Source organism: Lates calcarifer, linkage group LG4 (assembly GCF_001640805.2).
Source record: "Lates calcarifer isolate ASB-BC8 linkage group LG4, TLL_Latcal_v3, whole genome shotgun sequence".
Classification (NCBI taxonomy): domain Eukaryota; kingdom Metazoa; phylum Chordata; class Actinopteri; family Centropomidae; genus Lates; species Lates calcarifer.
In genome coordinates, this window is record NC_066836.1 from 13,444,933 (window position 1) to 13,462,671 (window position 17,739).

The following is a 17,739-nucleotide window of genomic DNA, read 5'->3' on the forward strand; positions in this document are numbered from 1 at the left end:
AGGAGGTCTGAACTTACTGATGTGGTCAAACTCCTTCTCCTCATCTCACTCCCAGCACTAACAAACAGTGGCAGTTACTCAGTTTGGGTTTTACTGATACAGAGTTTGAATGTTCTCAGAGATTACTCTGCTTGGAAATGCACTACAGCCTTCATGAAGATTAACTTCAGCTTCTGAATTTGGGTGAGTTATGAACATAGTTGTATGCATATGATGGACCATCACCTACAGAGTACATGGGGTGTAAATGATATGTATGTAAATGAATGTAAATTTCTTTATCAGTAGCATGGTTTCATTGATTTAAATATCACAACAGCATGTGCTACATTTGATTTTAACGGAAATTAATCTTCATATCATATTGTTAACTGGCACATGGCTCACAGGTGTCTCTCATGTTTCATGCTTCCTTTTAACCACCCCAGGGGGCAGCACTGAGGCCAACACTCACCTGTTCAGCAGACTGATGAGATGAGAGATGAGATCCTCGGTTATTATTGTGACTTTGTGCCTCCTCAGGTAAGTCCCGCTGCAATAACATAGATTAGAAAATCAATATGAAATGTGTTTGTGGCAGAGCACATATCTGATGGTGATAACTAATTATATCCTTTTGAGATTGAAATATTTTGCATACTAATATATTCACATATCAGAAAATGTAGACAGATGTATCTTTTCTATGTTCCAGATTAATTTTTTTCATAGTCAGATAATGAATTGGGAACATTTTATCAGAAAATAAAAGATTTGGCATAGAATAGGTGTTTTCTTTTTAAAAAATCCCCTTATCTGCAGCAATGTCACTTAGTCCTGTTACACTGAAAAGAATTTACACTACTGTAAATGCCTCATAAAGTTTGATGGAATTTACATCTTCTACTTAGTAAATCTTTTTTATCAGACGACAAACACATTTCCTGTCTGTTTATTCAGATACTCAACACATTTTTCTTTTCCTTGCCTCACATTTGGTGAGGTTTTGTATCGTGTTGGAGTTAAAAGGAAAGCAGCGAGCATTTTAGGTTGCACCGCACACACATAAGGTCTGTTTTTGTCACATAGTTTATGTGTGGTGTTAAGTAGTTGTGGCTAAACGACACTGCAGATGATCTGTTGCTATTGTTTCATTTGCAGGTGGATCCTTGTACTGGCCATGTTCATTCAGCAGCTCACTGCAGTAAGTCTTTTCCTCTAGATCTTCTAGATACACGAACCAAATTAAAAACCTTGTAGTTAATATTTTCAATATAATTTAAATCCAAAAATACACTACAAATAAAATCATATCTGAATATAGTGTGCATGATGATCATTTTGCTGGGAAGGACCATTATGCATGTGCAATCTTACCTGACTCAAATGAAATCAAAACTCTATTTAGAAGATTGCCAAAATATATGTGCAATATACATGCTATTTGTTCTTGGTTTTCTTTTAGATAAACTGCAGATGATTCATATGAAAGATGTTTCCAATATTTTATCACCACATTTTCATATGGAGGGGGAAAAGATTCCAACCATCTTATACCCTGAGTTACTGGTTTATCACACTATGTACACTGCACAAGCAAATACAGTGCAATTTGTCAGTGCACTGTGAAGCTTGTGAAACATTATAATATAATGCAGTTCAATGAAACACCATCACTACCTACAGCTTCAAAACTTACTATAGATTTGAAGCTATGTTTTTTTTTTTGACACATGCTGATCAATTTTGTATTGGAATCCTGTATAAAATGCATTATGTAAAGTTTAATCACAGCTTCCTTTTTGCAAACACTGTTGCTGCTGCTGATGCTGCTACAGTAGCCATGGAATGTGTTACAGTTTAATCATGTCACACACACATAAAAAAATGTCAAAATAATAATAATAATAAATGAATAGATCATTTTGGACCAGCACTATTGTGATGTGGTGCTGAAATAAAATTTGAGAAGATTTATTATTATTATTTTCTGTTTAACTCATCCAAAGCAAAAAAAAAACCAAAAAAAAACACACAAAGCAAAAAAACAAAACAAAACAAAAAAAAAAAAAACAAGTGCGAACTGAAGGAATGGATTATATTGTGTGTTTGTCTGCTCTGACATAAACCACTAATGTAAACATCATAGCAGCCTTAATGGCCTGTCCAAGACATAGCCAAGTGCTGTATGTTTTGTTCTGACTAATGGAGAAATGTCAACAGATGTGCGACAGAATGTCACCAGAAGAAGCTAATCCAAATATTTGGTGAGCTTTGAGGTAACATTAATAAATGTTTGTGACATCTGTTAAACTTCCAGTGCGCACACACACACACACACACACACACACACACACACACACACACACGCACACACATCCACGCATGCACAGGTACACTAATATCAGTGGGAATACTTGGCATCCAGAGGTGTGGGCTCACAGAATGGTTTTTAAGCAGGATGTCAGCATATTATGAGAATGATGAAGCTCTGTGAGCTCTCTCTTTCATCAAGGTCAGAGTGCTCATTATTTACCCAAGTCACTGTGAGAACACTGATGTGTTTAAAACTTTCTAATCAGGACTGCCCAGTCTCCACAAGGAAATGTGTCCATTCTCAAGGCTGGTTCTGAAAGCTGTTAAATATTCAGGGATGGCAGATATGCCCAAAACCACAACCTTATCTGATGCGCCTGCTGATATTCTTTGACCCCTCACTGTCATCTGCTCCGCTCAGACACACACAGCCTCAGGCAGTCTGCCTCTCTTTCTCAAATTCAGTAATGGTCAGTCTATAATATGTGTCTATTTGCCTTTGCAGGGGAGCATTGGGGGTTCATGTGAGGGTAGAGACTGCTCATCTTGTTCATGTCTTCCTGCCAAAGGTGCACGGGTATGAACTCTTTCTTCTCATGTTGTTATATATTGGCAAAGCTATCCTCAATTACTCTCCCAATAGAGAAATTGATATTTTGATTTTTTGTTGGTTCATTGGAAACATATTGAGCTGTAGAAAATGCTTTTGTTGTTTTATTGAATTATCATAAATGATATCCTGTCAATTCCTCACATAACCAGGAGCAGAATCAAAACTAAACAAACAAACAAACAAACAAAAAAAGGAATAAAAATTGAAAAACAGGAATCAGAAATTATTAGATTCCATGATTTCATAGATATTGTATCTATTAACTTTTTGTAATTAATCACTATTAAAAAATGCTTTTGTGTGTGCAGAATTATTGTGATGTTATTCAACCATCCAGGCATAGTGACTTAAGTGAAAAAAGAGTTTTATCTTTGTAGGGTGTTCCAGGGAAGCCAGGGGCGCAAGGCCCCCCGGGACCAATGGGACCACGGGGACATGAAGGGCCACTCGGAGAGAAAGGCAGGATGGGAGCTGAGGGATTGCATGGCCCAGAGGGGCCCAAAGGAGGCCGTGTTAGTGCAAATGTTCATGTGCATGCAAATACAACTGACCATCAGATTAAGTCTATTTTAGTAAACCTAATAATGCATTCTAGCCCATTAATGAATGACTGACAACTATGTTTTTTTATTTGTTTGTTTTTTTCAGGGCAAGACTGGTGCTCCTGGTTTTCCTGGTAATGACGGTTTACCAGTGAGTAAACCACTGTAAATTAATCTACAAATCAGAAAAATACACATACTGTCCACAATGACAATAACAATCCCTGTGAGGTGAGGAACCCTCTGGGGGAATGACACCAATTTCCCAAACCCTGAATAGCTCAGCATGGAGTTAACAAACTTCTCACTCATTTACCCACAGTCTCTCCAAAGGAATTTAGAATATACCTGTGACAGCAATATCAAGCACTCATATCATATCATGTAGTGTTTCAGATCATACATTCAGGCCACAGTACTCTAGACTCTACTGTAGATTATGCAGGGATTCGAATGTGCATGTGTCTGGTATGCCCTCTAGTGGACACATTAAGGTACTCTGTAAATATGAGTCTTACTATGGTTTTTACTCATAGCCTAATACAGCTGCCTCTTCACTACTTAAGTGTTTGTGTTTAATAAAACCTCAAGTTGTTCAAATTAACCACTGTATGATCATGTAAAGCTGAAAAGCTTTTTTTTTTCATTCTCAATGTGTCATAATTGTGAACTTCTTTACTTTAATACTCTGCAATTATACTTAACCACATAACTGTATGATATTGTTCAGGGCCACCCTGGAGTAGGTGGTGAGCCTGGTTTGCCAGGAGTGGATGGCTGTAATGGGACAAGGGGTCAACCAGGTGTTCCTGGTATTCCTGGTTTTGATGGTCTCCATGGGCCCCCGGTGAGTAAAAGTCCTGTTCTAATGTTTCTGTAGCCATTATTTTGGAGTGAGACATTCAAATGTCTTTCTTGAACCTTTTGACAAAAATTAGAGGTTCTAACCAGGTTATGCAGCAAAGTAAATAATAGGCTAAAACATGCAAAATCATCGGTAGCCACATTCATTTTGAACAGTTCTATAGTATGCAATTTACGTCCAATGTCAGCATTCAGGGGCAATGCAGGACATACACTCATAGTGCAACAGCCAATCACGTGGCAGCAGTGTAGTGCATAAAATCAAGCAGATGCAGGTCAGGTGCTTCAGATTATGTTCACATCGAACATCAGAAAGGGGAGAAAATGTGATCTCAGTGACTTGGACTGAGGCTTGCTTGTTGGTGCCAAACAGTCTGTTTTGAGTATTTCTGAAACTGCTGATCTCCTGGGATTTTCATGGACAACAGTTTGCAGAGTTTACTTAGAAACATCCAGTGAGTGGCAGTCCTACAGATTGAAACACCTTGTCGTTGAGAAAGGTTGGAGGAGACTGGCCAGATTGATTCAAGCTGACAGAAAAGCTAAAATGCATCAGAATGCACAAAAGGTCAAATGTTGGGGTGGAATAGCTAAAAAGAAGTATTGAAGACTTTGGCTTCAACAGCATGAATCCATGGACCCAACCTGACCATCCAAGCTGGTGGTGATGTAGTGGTGTAGGTAATGTTCTCTTGGTACACTTTGGGACCCTTAATACTAATTATCATTCATTGTTTGAATCCCATCACTATGCTTATTTAAGTATTGTTGATCATGTGCATTTCTCCATGTCCACAATTTACTATCTTGTAATGGCCACCTGTTGGAAAGATTAGAATGTGTCTAATGTCAACATTTACTTTCTCCTCTTGTCAGGGATTACCTGGACCTAAAGGAAGTAAAGGCGAACCCGTGAATGGTGGTTCACTTCCAGGACTTCCTGTACGTTCTCCTTCACCAGAAAAGCTCAAATTACTATGGGTTGTTGAAGTTCAAACCCCCTCTATATGTTCAGTGTCATATTTTAAATTTACCAAGTCTATATAAAGATTCTCATCTTTATGTCTTATCCTTTCCTTTTTGTTTTACAGGGGCAGTGTGGGAGAGATGGAGAGCCTGGTTTACCTGTATGTTTTTTTTTTTGTTTGTTTGTTTTTTTTTAAGAGCAGTAGTTCTCTGTGCTATTATTCTAATACAAAAATCATGTAAATCATGGATTTAAAATCTTCTACTCTGCTTATGGTTAAGTTGACTCATCTTAATGTTTGCTCCTTTGATCACATAACGGTGGTTTTGTTTGTTTGTTTTGTTTAATTACTTAGGGAAGACGAGGAGACATTGGGCCCAAAGGCTACCCTGGCTTTCCTGGTCCTCTGGGACCTGAGGTAAAAATTCTCATTTTTTTATTATGTAGGTTTATGACTTACAAGATCATATATCGCTGTATATTATTGTACATTAATGCACATGAACAGCATGTAGCAATATATAAAAGCACCTGTATCCATAATCCACATCATGAGATGAAATGTAATGCTTTATATTTGAAAATATGTGTATGTATGTGTGGTTCTGTTTAGGGGATGGAAGGACCTGAAGGTGCCAGAGGACCACCAGTGAGTCACCTGCTTTGGCAGTGCATGCTGTAACAAAAAAAAATCTTGCCCACTCATATGTCCACACAAGCACAAAACCTTACTAAGTTTTTGGTTGTTATGTAGGGCAATCCTGGAGGATCACTGGCAGGCGATAAAGGTGACGATGTAAGGAACCATTTTGACCCTTGACAGCTGTGGTTTCAGGGTTTTGCACTCTGTGTGTGTGTGTGTGTGTGTATGTGTATGTGTATCCAGCCTATAACCATCTTCACCTCTTTAATTCCATATTCCAGGGAGAACAAGGCCCACCTGGCCCCCAAGGAACAGAAGAAGTCATAGAATTTCCTCAAGACTTTCTTCCACCCAAAGGTTACAAGGTGAAGACAAAGCCCTCATTTATATGCATAAAAGACTGCTGATTTTTAGCTCCTTCATAGACCTGTATATAGAAAAATCCAGCTTAATTCATATATTTAAAGGTTTTAGGGCAACCCATTCATTTCAATCAGTCCAAACAGTATCACCATGTTGCATCAGAATTTAAAAGTCACCTATCAAACTCTATCTTCTCCATTTTGTTTTTTTCACTTTGTTCCCTTTTTTGCTTCTCAGGGAGAGAAAGGTCTTCCTGGACAATGTGGACCAAAGGGCAAAATGGTGAGTTATATCCTATATGTTAGCATGCGGGCATGTCTGAGAGAGGAAAAAAGCATTTGATTTGATTCTTTTTTCCTCATTAGAGTGACATAGGAGACTACATTGGGGAAGAAATGAAGGGGGAGCAAGGAGTTTTTGGATTTCCTGGGATTCCAGTAGGTGACTTAAATCAGACTGTCCCATGATTTTAGACAAATATATCCATATATTTTTTTTACCCCTACCCCCCACCCCCTGGCTCCATTTCTGCTCTAGGGGTCTCCAGGATTTCCTGGTAGAGATGGACCAACAGGACCTGAGGTACACCTGTTATATGAAACCTTCCCTTGTGTTCCTATAATATTCTATAATTTTTTCAGGTTAAATACAATGATATGTTTTCAGGGTTTACGTGGAGAGAAAGGACTTCCAGGGCTCATTGGAAGAACTGGACCTAAGGTGAGCATTGTATAAACATGTAAGCAACTTGGTGAAACCTAAAGGATTTAAACATGCACCTGTATTCTTCAGCAAAATAGATAGATGCTTGTTGGCATCTTTACTTTAAAAGTGAAGAAAAAACTATGTTTCCTTGTCTGCTGCCCTCCTGTGGTTGCTCAGTGGGACAGATCTCATCTTTAGAAAATGTCTGTACATTGGGAACATTTTCTATTTAGGTATTTGTCTCTGTCCTTGCATCCAACAGGGTTACTCGGGAGATCCAGGTCTCCCTGGTCCCCTGTCCTTTCATAATGGAAGTAATGCCAGAGGTGAGACCAATACACTCTTTGATTGAGCTAAGTGTGGCTGCTGGTAGCACTGTCCTAGTCAAAATTTTCCATTTGTAATATAATAAATGAAATATTTCCTTGAATTCCTGAAAGTCAACTAGTTTACATCCTTGGTCTTACCGTTATGGCAAATATACTGTATTTTTCAGGTGCTAAAGGTAAGCAAGGTTATCCAGGATCACCTGGACTCCCAGGCGATCCTGGGGACATGGGCATGCATGGACCTCCTGGCCCACCAGGTTTAACGGCACCAGGTCAGAGTTCAGCCTTTGTCTCGGTTCTCTATCTTTCAGGTCACTTATGTCTTTAAGTACTACATATCACTGTGTATGTTATTCAGTCAACTATTTCTCTGCTCATGCTGGCTCAGTAGTTCATTTTTGCCACAAAGTTGCTGACACAGCTGAGGACCCAAGCAGACTTTATTTGTAACTGAGGCACAGAAAATAAAAACATTTTTCCCTCCAAGGAGTAAAAATACCAGTTTAAAAGTCATAGGTACATTCCTTCCAGGAGTTGGTTGCAGTGTACACCTAGTATGAATCAAACTCTTGACAACATTTCTTGGTTGCATTACAGCTAGGTCTTGACTCAAAATATATTGTTTTCTTTTTGTTTCACACCAGACATCTTAAGCCTACCTTATTTGAAATTTCATATTATCTCTCATGCCTTTCTAGAGGTGCCAGGTCTGCCTGGTCCACATGGGCCACTTGGTCCAAAGGGCTACAAGGGGGAGCCAGGGAGATTTAATGACTTTGAAATGAATCCGCTCCCAGGACCTAAGGGAACTAAAGGACTCCCTGGACCTAAAGGTGTTATAGGCCTTCCTGGTCGTCCAGGTATATCTGTTCTCACAGCTCATGAGTCTCTTGTATGTGTTAGTTAATCTCACAATTGTTATTTTAAAAGTTGTTAGCTTGTCAGATGTTTGTGTTCATTTGAATTAGGACTTAACTTCTGGTGTGTGTGTGTGTGTGTGTGTGTGTGTGTGTGTGTGTGTGTGTGTGCACGTGCATGTATGGTATGGCATCTGATCAGGATGTGGAGGTAAGTTTTTGATTTATTTACTTATATTTATCTAGTTTTATTCAATTCTGCATTCAAATTACTTTTAATTTACGTTGGTCATATTTGTGATAATAATCCCACAGATTATTACTGTGAACCTGGTTACCCTGGTGACCCTGGTGACCCAGGAAACAAAGGATCTCCTGGATACAAAGGGCTCAAAGGAATTAAAGGTGATCTGCGATTATTTGTGTGCATTGGCTAATTGCACAAGCAGAGACTGTGCTCTTCTCTGTGCCTACCAAGCTCTGATAGAATCTAAAATCATCCTGTGGGAATGTACTGTAACTGAACTCAAAAAGATTTGTGATATTCTACAGTATAACTTAATGAGTGTGTGTGGGTGGGTGAGAATGTAAAGTTGTACAGTATATGATGTTGCTGCATCATTTTTGCCATCCCTGTCTTCTGCAGGTTGTCCAGGGGAATGTGAATGTAGGTCTGGTGGGGGAAGCTTAGGGTTTCCTGGTCCACCTGGTTATCCAGGACCCCCAGGGTTACCTGGAGCTCAAGGGCTTAAAGGGGATCCAGGACTGAAAGGAGATGTGGGCCCAAGAGGACCACAAGTAAGGAAAGGATAGCAGGATTCAAGTTATATAATCAAATGGCATTTTCTATAACATGTTTAAAAGTCTGTTCTTTGGTATACCTACAACAAAACATAGGCTTGTGTTGGATTTTGTATTTTCTAGGGCTTTTCAGGACTTTCTGGTTTAAAAGGACACAAGGGTCAGAAAGGTGACTCTTATGTAGTAGGAGGTAAAGGTGAGCATATGTTAAAGCCAAAACTCTACCATACACTGTAATATTATACAAGCAAAGTTTTGTGTTATAGGTATTTTAAATACTGGTAAACATCAGCATTGCAGAGGATGGGATCATTCTCAAGATGTTATTCCATTTTTAATGTTTTGCAAATACTACAGTAAAAGAATCACAGTGCACTGTGTTCTGCACAGTCCTTTCAATACAACAGCAGATTGAAATAAAAGTTGTATTTGTTCATTGGTAACCTATTCTGTTTGTTTTTTGAAACAAACATGCCTGTACTAATAGTTATTTAACATTTACAATCTAATATCTGCTGCCTCTTCTTGTTGAAAGGTGCCAAAGGTGACCAAGGTGTGCCTGGGCATGCTGGTCCTCCTGGAGCAACAGGTAGGCCAGGATGGGATGGTCCCCCTGGCCTTCCAGGTGACCCTGGACCACCAGTAAGAGAGTACATTTTGAATACTATAGATGTAATTTGCTGTAGAGATGGTATGATTAAAATGATTTCAATTGTAAAAATGTTTGTTTGTTACACTTTTTTTTTTTTTTTTTTTTTTTTTTTTTTTTTCAGGGCACAGGATATACAGGATTACCTGGTCCCAGAGGTCACCCTGGTGTTCCTGGACCCAAAGGGTTTCCAGGGATTGCAGGCCCCACAGGTCCTAGTTTTCCAGGCCCTATGGGGCCACTTGGATCTAAAGGAAATCAGGGATATCCTGGCCCCCCAGGAATTCCTGGACGGACAGGCCCTCCAGGTCAGACTGGATTTAATTCAGACACCCTTTCCCATATTAAGCCATGTGTCATGGGCTCAAAAAGCATGTTGTATTTCTGTCACCAGGTGAAATTGAGGAATGCTGTCATGAGGATGAGATTGGATCACCTGGTCCTAAGGGTGAGCCAGGTTCCTCAGGTAAGTCTTAGGGGTGTTAGACATGAGATGTTAAAAAAAATAATTAAAATCATAAAATCATTGTTTGTTGGCCATTCCACTGCCATGTCTATTGATCTGACTTTTAGAAAGTTCACAGACTTACTAAGGCACGTATTGTGAAAGAAACATGGTTTATGACCCTTGAAACATTGCTGGTCCATGTTGCAATTAAATTTTCATCTGGTGTCTAATAGGGATTCCAGGTCAGCCAGGAAGAGAAGGTCTTCCAGGAGCTCCAGGACATGCAGGCCATAAAGGCATGAGAGGAGATGACGGTGATCCTGTAGGGACTGGACTGCCAGGTAATGGCTCTCTAAAATATTGCCAATTTTAAATTATACACAAATTTTAAAAGATTTTTCTTAATTAGAAGTTCCAGGTTTAAGCTTGTGGATCATCAAGCATCAGTTCTTTGTATGCTAAGTATCTTTTGTTGGTAAAAGGACCTCCAGGTTTAAATGGGGACCCAGGTGACCCTGGTCTCAGGGGAATTAGCCTTGAAGGCCATCCAGGACCTCCTGGTTTACCAGGACTCCCAGGCAGGAAGGGTTTCCCAGGAGATGTCCTCTCTGCTAGTCCAGGTGCTACTGGCCCACCTGGTCACCCTGGGGCTATAGGGACAAAAGGACCTCGTGGCCTTCCTGGAAACTCAGGATTTCCAGGTGAATTTTATTTGTGTATAAGTGAACACAAACAAATCACTCAATGGCTTAGGTTTCAGTTAATGTGGCCTGTATCACAAAAGTACCAGTGTGCTTACAGTACACTGTAAGTACTTGGGGTATACTTCCCATTGTTTACTGTATGTTGTAATTGGTGCTTTGGAATCACAGGTGTACAAGGCCAACCTGGACAACCAGGCAGTAAAGGAGAGCCAGGCATCAGTGGTGACCCTGGTGCCACCGGTGTCCCAGGAACTTGTACTGTATGTGAGCTGTATGGATATCCAGGTCCTCCAGGACCTCCAGGAAACCCTGGACGCCTGGGAGTACCAGGTGATCACACAGCAACAACAGGCAAAATTATGGACGTGATGCTGTCACCCTGACTGTCCCCTCAGGATTTTATCAAATCCGAATACATATTTTGCTGTGTGTCCATCTAACCATCCACGAACATATTTATCTCAATTACGTGTTTTAATGTTGCTTAGGATTCATTGGTCAGAAGGGTTTGAAGGGAGATATTGGTCCACCTGGTCACGGACAGAGGGGTCCTCAAGGTTTCCCTGGCCCTCCTGGTGGGCCAGGTTCCCCTGGACCACAAGGCACCACAGGCCCTCCAGGAGATCCTGGAATTGATGGCTGGCCAGGACCAAAAGGTGACCTACTGTTCCATCTTGATTTTGTTAAAAGCTATATCTTTTTACTTGATCATTTGATCATTTCACTGTATTGCCTCTCACATTCACACTGAGACACTATCAACTTGCTTTTACGAACCCAGTCAGCTGCACCTGTACCTCTGTGCATACACCTCCCAGACCCTGACAGTAATCATAGCATCTGATCACCATGTTTTCCATCACCACCAGCTTCACACTTGAACCTGGAGGTGTAACTAACCTACTGACTTACCCTAAAAGTTGTCCCCAAATTCAAGCAATAGCTCCTCAAAAAGTCTACAATGAATGTAGTTTACATTTACATTTTATCAACAATGCTCTGTCTGTAGACTATTCTGTCTAGACTGACTGAAAGTAGACTTTCCCCTCACTTCATCTAGGTGAAACAGGCTACCCTGGCAAGGCTGGGGCAAGAGGTTTACCAGGTCGACCTGGACCTCCAGGACTCAGAGGTAAACAGGGAGAGAGAGGCTTTACTGGCCGACCGGGTGGCACAGGAGACCCAGGATTGCCTGGTTCTAAAGGTAAGTGTTGCAGTCCATTTCACCTTGACCTGGTTGTCCACCATACTTCCAAAACAAAACTTTTCATTGTACTTTCAGTGTTCTTTATGAAGCAGACTGGCATACATTTTGTCTCACCTTTGTGATCTATTCAGGATTACGTGGTCCCCCAGGATTACCAGGCCTATTAGGGATTGTGAATGTGACAAAAGGCCCAGCGGGACTTTCAGGAAGGAGGGGGCTGCCAGGCCAAAAAGGACTTGCAGGCAATGGAGCTCTCTCATAACTTAGACATCTTTTTTTTTTTTTTTTTTTTAAACAAGATTGTCACATTGTCATTGTCACTTGATGAATTGGATTGACATACAGATTGTAATAAATAGTGTAAGGATTGCATAACTTCTTATTTGTTTTGTTCTTTACAGGCTCAAATGGCACAAGAGGAATACCAGGTGACTCAGGGCCTGATGGAAGGCCTGGTCCACCAGGGTGTAAGGGCAACACTGGTCCTCCAGGCAGGGCAGGAATACCAGGACCTCCTGGATCCTCTGGAATCAAAGGTTTCCCTGGTCCAAGGGGACATTCTGGGCATAGTGGAGATCCGGTACACAATGAACCCAATTTACTGAATTCACATTTCAGTAATGGGTTTTTAGTATCTTCTCAGTCTATATACAGAGACACTAAAAACAGATGCCACTTGAGTCACATTCAGTTAAACAACAAAATTACACGTCGAACAGAGGACCAGCAGCATATAATTTGTGATAGTTCCAGCTGTCTGTAATGCACAGCTATTCAGTGCCACACCATCTTTTGTGGGGACTCCAGTGTGGATTAAGTTTTTGGCTGGTCCTAGATAGCTTATGTTGTCTTTCCAATCTTGAATGCAGCTTTGATGTACATAATTTAGAGGACAAGTAATATTAAACAATTTGAATGTGTATTGAATGTTTTGTTACAGGGAGATCCAGGGCCTACAGGACATAGGGGTATACCAGGGCTACGAGGATTTCCGGGTATGAAAGGTGAGTGACAAGACGGGTAATTTTTATACTTACATATACGTAATTGATTTCATGTCAGGAGAAAAAAAAATCTACAACAGGATATGAATCTACAGCACACTGGAGTCGAGGCTTTCTCAGTATTTCATACTCGTTTCTTTGACTAGGACTAAACCAGATGAAATCTTTCCAAATCTTTTCCAGGTGAGCCAGGGCTATCTACTGGACAACCTGGTCCGCCCGGACCCAAAGGATCCCAAGGGGAGAGTGTATCCTGTGGTGAGTTAAGAAAATGCCTCACACAACAGAAGAACTACTTAGAAAATACTTCAAATTATGAAAAGGGACTAGAACATCTTTAGCACACGTCTTGAAAGAGGTTTGTTAGTTTCCTTGACTATATCCATTAAGTTAATATGTAATAGCTAATACATTTATATCCACAAAATATCCTCCATTTCCTCCAGGAATCATAGGAAGCCCAGGAGATCCAGGTGACCCAGGACTCAGGGGGATGCCAGGACAGCCTGGGCAACTAGGTATTCCCGGGGAACCAGGAGCACCAGGAGGACAAGGTGATTTCCAGTGAAATTTGAATTGGAGAACTCTTACAAATTCATATTTGACCCTCATGCAATTAAAACAATAAGACTCAATTCTGACACTCAATTCTGTTTATGATCTCAAGTAATTAGAATTTTGTGCTTTAGATATACATGGTGCACATGTCTGTGCACATATGTATGTGTGTGTGTTTCCATACAGGCTTGCCAGGGCCTCGTGGCCAACCAGGCCTTCCTGGTTTTCCAGGTATTCCAGGTGATCATGGAGGTGTGGGACCACAGGGCCCATGTGGCCCATATGGACCTCCAGGTACTGACACAATATCCATTGTCCAACATTCCATCTCCTATTATTGAATTGGCAGGGCACACACACACACACACACACACATAGTGTTAATTTGATTTTGCTTGTATTGGCTATCACCTTACGTAAAGGTTTTCTAATGATGCTGCCAAAAAGAGACAGTCATGCTACTGTAAGATGTGCACAACAGACTTAAAATGAAAGCTGTATTTATCTTACTATGTTTTCAAGTAATATCTCTGAAGACACAGGGAAAGAGGGAAAACATATACTGCAAAAAAAAAAAAAAAAAAAAAAATCCTGTTGTTGGGAAACTGTTTTTGAGTGGTGAAGACACCCAACAAGATTATTCTTGTGTTGTATTGTGATCTTATGTCAGGTCCCCCTGGACCACCAGGTCTGGATGGATTGGATGGGCTTAGAGGTCAAAAAGGGATGAAAGGGGCAAGTGGTAAGATCAGTCATTTTCATTAATTTCTTTGCATGTCTTTCATTCAATTGTTGGTATTGAGTTTTCTTCATATGGCATAAAATAAATTGTCTTGAATAGGAATACTGAAGTTTACAGTCAACTAAACCCTGTTCAGCATTTATTGTTCCACTTAAATCTTCCTAAAAAGTGTAAGCAGTATCATTATGTGTAATCCATACATGAGCACATGCCACTGTGTCTTAAATGTACTCATTTATCATTTCAAGGCATAGATGTGCCTGGCCCACCAGGACCAAATGGTTTCCCTGGAGTCAAAGGTCTGCAAGGCCGTCCAGGACCTCCAGGAGCCATTTCTCCTGGGCCTAAAGGCCCAAGAGGCCCATCTGGTGACACAGGTATATCAATCTATTATATTATTCTATAATAGTCAATCTGCTGCACCAGTCTATAAGGATATGGGACAACACACATTTAAAAATGTCAGTGTATTTATTGGATTTACTTTTACAATAGAAAGTGCTTGAAAATATAGGTGAAATGAAGACTTGAAAGCAAACATTTCTAAGCAAATTTACATTTTTAGTAGTATGTCTCATATAGGCATACAATTTACAAAACTGTTATGACACTCTCCATTTGTTGGGTGTGGTTACTGCCTCATTCCTCTATGCATTCTGTGAGAGAAGGAATTAAACTTTCTATATTTCAGGTCCTCCAGGCCCGCCAGGTGTACCAGGCTACCCTGGCATGGAATGTTTCACACCTTCACCAGGGCCCCATGGAGATATAGGATATCAAGGACCCTCAGGACTTCCAGGTGTGTGTGTGACTATTCATGTTCATGTCACGTCTCCATCTTTGTGTGGCCACATCTAGGAAAGATTATTGTGTGGATTTTTGTGCATGTGTCCTTTTTTACTTTTCTACATCTGGGATGTTTAGGTGGCCCTGGGGAACAGGGCCCTCCAGGCAGTGGCATTTCTGCCAAAGGAGACCAAGGACCGCTTGGCCTGCCAGGGTTACCAGGCCACAAGGGAGAAAAGGGCCTGCCAGGACCCCCTGGACCTCAGAGCCATTCAGGCTTTGTCGGTCCAAAAGGTACATTACAGTGCAAAACTGCTTCCATCAGTTGCCATCCACTTGAACACACTCTAAATGTTACTGCACGTTGATAGGTGAGCGAGGTCCCACTGGTCCCATGGGTGCTGTAGGACCCAAAGGTCAGCAAGGTCTCCCTGGGCGCCCTGGTCGCAAGGGACAACCTGGCCCACCTGGAAATATGGGTGGGTGGCACTGTGGCTAAGAGATATATACCAATAATTTTCTTTCTTTTTCTTTTAGGGCTTTTCAGAATATCAGAGAGAGAGAAAGACAAAATAAAATGGCTTTATATGTAATATTTATTTTTGTTTCACTGCTGTTAGTTTATAATATATTCTCACAGATTCAACACTAGTGAAATGTTGGAGTATGCAACTACAGCACATCTGGTAATCCATTTATGATGTTTTTACCAGGTATCAAAGGTGCTCGTGGTGATTCTCAGATCAGTGGACACCTGTGGATGGCTCCCTATGGACCTCCAGGACTACCTGGTTCTCCGGGATCTCAGGGATTCCCTGGTGATGTGGGTCCTCCTGGAACTCCAGGACGTAAAGGCAAGAGAGTCTAATATATTATGGTCTCTGTCTGAATTGATTTGTGTTGTGTGCATGTATCTTTTATCATCCTCAGTTGCCTGTGTATAAATGTCCATATACATATTTGTCCTTGTTTGTTTTTGTCTCTGTGTTACAGGAGAGAAGGGTCCTAAAGGGTCTATGGGACTCCCTGGTCTGCCAGGTCCTGCTGGACATAATGGTTCTGTTGGAGACCCAGGAGAAAGTGGTCAACGAGGATTTACTGGGCCTCAAGGTGAATTATCAGACACAGTTATGTAACAATCCCAATCTTCGTACTTTTTAAATCCAGCACAGGGAGGGAGGGAGGCCAAAATGATAAACTCAGAGAGACATTGTTTTATGTAGAAACACCACTTAAGGCCACGGATAAAATGATTCACAGCCACCAGTAAATAGCTAATTTAATCTCCTCTGTTTCTTCCCCACTCTTTTCCTCCCTTGGCATCACCCACTTGTTCTGCTTGTTCAACGCCCACCATCCTCCAGGTATCCCAGGTCCGCCCGGTAATCCAGGTGAGCCAGGCTGCAGGGGGGCATTGAGATCAGGCTTCCTTTTGGTTATCCACAGCCAGTCGATTCAGGTGCCACGGTGCCCTGAAGGCAGCGGTCAGCTTTGGGTAGGCTACAGTCTGGTGTACCTGGAGGGACAAGGAAAGGCTTACACACAAGACCTGGGTAAGGATCTGCTGATACTGATACTTATTCATACAAAAAAAAACCCTTTTCTTCCTGTTTCTCTTGAACCCCTTTTCTCCTTTTTACCTTCTCTACCTGTAGGCCAGGCTGGCTCCTGCCTCCCTGTTTTCTCCACTATGCCTTTCTCCTACTGCAACAACGCTGCCTGTCATTACTCCAGTCGAAACGACAAATCCTCTTGGCTCTCCACCACTGCTCCTATACCCATGATGCCACTGTTTGGCCAGGAGATTAACACCCACATCAGCCGCTGCGTCGTGTGTGAGACAGTTTCACCCGCGGTGGCTTTTCATAGCCAGGATCACACAATCCCCACCTGTCCACCTGGCTGGAGGAGTCTGTGGATGGGTTACTCTTTCTTCCTGGTGAGTGCAATTTAAAAAAACTCAGTTGCGTGGATGAAAGATAAAATGCTATCAACTCCCCATGAATGTCTACCTGCTGACTGCCTGTCCTCAGTACACAGGGGCCGGCGACAGAGGTGGTGGCCAGTCTCTGACCTCTTCTGGCAGCTGCCTCAAGGATTTCAGAACTCATCCTGTCATAGAGTGCCAGGGTGCACGAGGATCCTGTCACTACTTTGCCAACCTCTACAGTTATTGGCTGACTACTGTGAGTCCAAAGGAGCAGCCCGCCACCATCAAAGCAGCCGACCAACAGCGACGCAAGGCCAGTCAGTGTCATGTCTGCCTCAGAGAAAAATAAAGGTCATCTCCTCACTTTTAGCTGTATCTTTAAGCCACTGTATTTTCAAAAGCTAACTCTGATTACCACTCAGGGCTTTATTTAGATTAACTTGATGAGAGAAAATGTGGTCTAACAATTTTTACAGTTACCTTAATATGAAGTTTTTTTTTTTAATCTATAATACTCCTGTCACTGTGTCTTGTCTGTCATTATTGTTAACTTGGTGCTACTTCTAATGATATAAATATTTTAATGACTGATCATCTTGCTGCTGTACCTTTTTTAAAATTATGCATTCACCCACTCTTTCATCATCCTTTAGGAGCAATATTCAAAAATACCTTTCCTTCTTTAAGTTGTGCTCCTCTATCAAAATGTTTTAAAAGTTTTAATATTCAGAG

The 17,739-nt window shown here is 41.2% G+C and overlaps 3 protein-coding genes across 3 annotated transcripts; all 3 read left to right on the top strand.

Annotated features, from left to right (window-relative positions):
* The first annotated feature begins 53 nt into the window (after positions 1 to 53).
* On the top strand, positions 54 to 6,569 carry LOC127138992 (collagen alpha-4(IV) chain). The gene is made up of 13 exons (XM_051070044.1): positions 54 to 183; positions 429 to 522; positions 1,141 to 1,183; positions 2,801 to 2,872; positions 3,286 to 3,420; positions 3,557 to 3,601; positions 4,181 to 4,297; positions 5,191 to 5,256; positions 5,406 to 5,441; positions 5,637 to 5,699; positions 5,895 to 6,077; positions 6,206 to 6,289; positions 6,525 to 6,569. The coding sequence occupies exons 2-11, from the start codon at positions 482 to 484 to the stop codon at positions 5,961 to 5,963; spliced, it is 687 nt and encodes a 228-aa protein (XP_050926001.1). The 5' UTR covers positions 54 to 183; positions 429 to 481; the 3' UTR covers positions 5,964 to 6,077; positions 6,206 to 6,289; positions 6,525 to 6,569.
* A 280-nt stretch (positions 6,570 to 6,849) lies between these two features.
* On the top strand, positions 6,850 to 10,105 carry LOC127142339 (collagen alpha-1(X) chain). The gene is made up of 11 exons (XM_051069756.1): positions 6,850 to 6,869; positions 6,954 to 7,007; positions 7,255 to 7,361; positions 7,489 to 7,593; positions 8,020 to 8,181; positions 8,425 to 8,583; positions 8,825 to 8,976; positions 9,103 to 9,175; positions 9,515 to 9,621; positions 9,753 to 9,936; positions 10,023 to 10,105. The coding sequence occupies exons 1-11, from the start codon at positions 6,850 to 6,852 to the stop codon at positions 10,103 to 10,105; spliced, it is 1,206 nt and encodes a 401-aa protein (XP_050925713.1).
* A 208-nt stretch (positions 10,106 to 10,313) lies between these two features.
* LOC108883500 (collagen alpha-5(IV) chain) lies at positions 10,314 to 17,636 on the top strand. Its single transcript, XM_018676711.2, has 21 exons — positions 10,314 to 10,417; positions 10,559 to 10,777; positions 10,949 to 11,110; positions 11,269 to 11,436; positions 11,841 to 11,984; positions 12,119 to 12,229; positions 12,389 to 12,567; positions 12,928 to 12,991; positions 13,175 to 13,249; positions 13,438 to 13,545; positions 13,736 to 13,843; positions 14,220 to 14,291; positions 14,540 to 14,668; positions 14,983 to 15,090; positions 15,216 to 15,371; positions 15,449 to 15,556; positions 15,791 to 15,931; positions 16,071 to 16,187; positions 16,442 to 16,630; positions 16,733 to 17,016; positions 17,111 to 17,636. The coding sequence occupies exons 1-21, from the start codon at positions 10,375 to 10,377 to the stop codon at positions 17,354 to 17,356; spliced, it is 2,931 nt and encodes a 976-aa protein (XP_018532227.2). The 5' UTR covers positions 10,314 to 10,374; the 3' UTR covers positions 17,357 to 17,636.
* Positions 17,637 to 17,739: the final 103 nt, after the last annotated feature.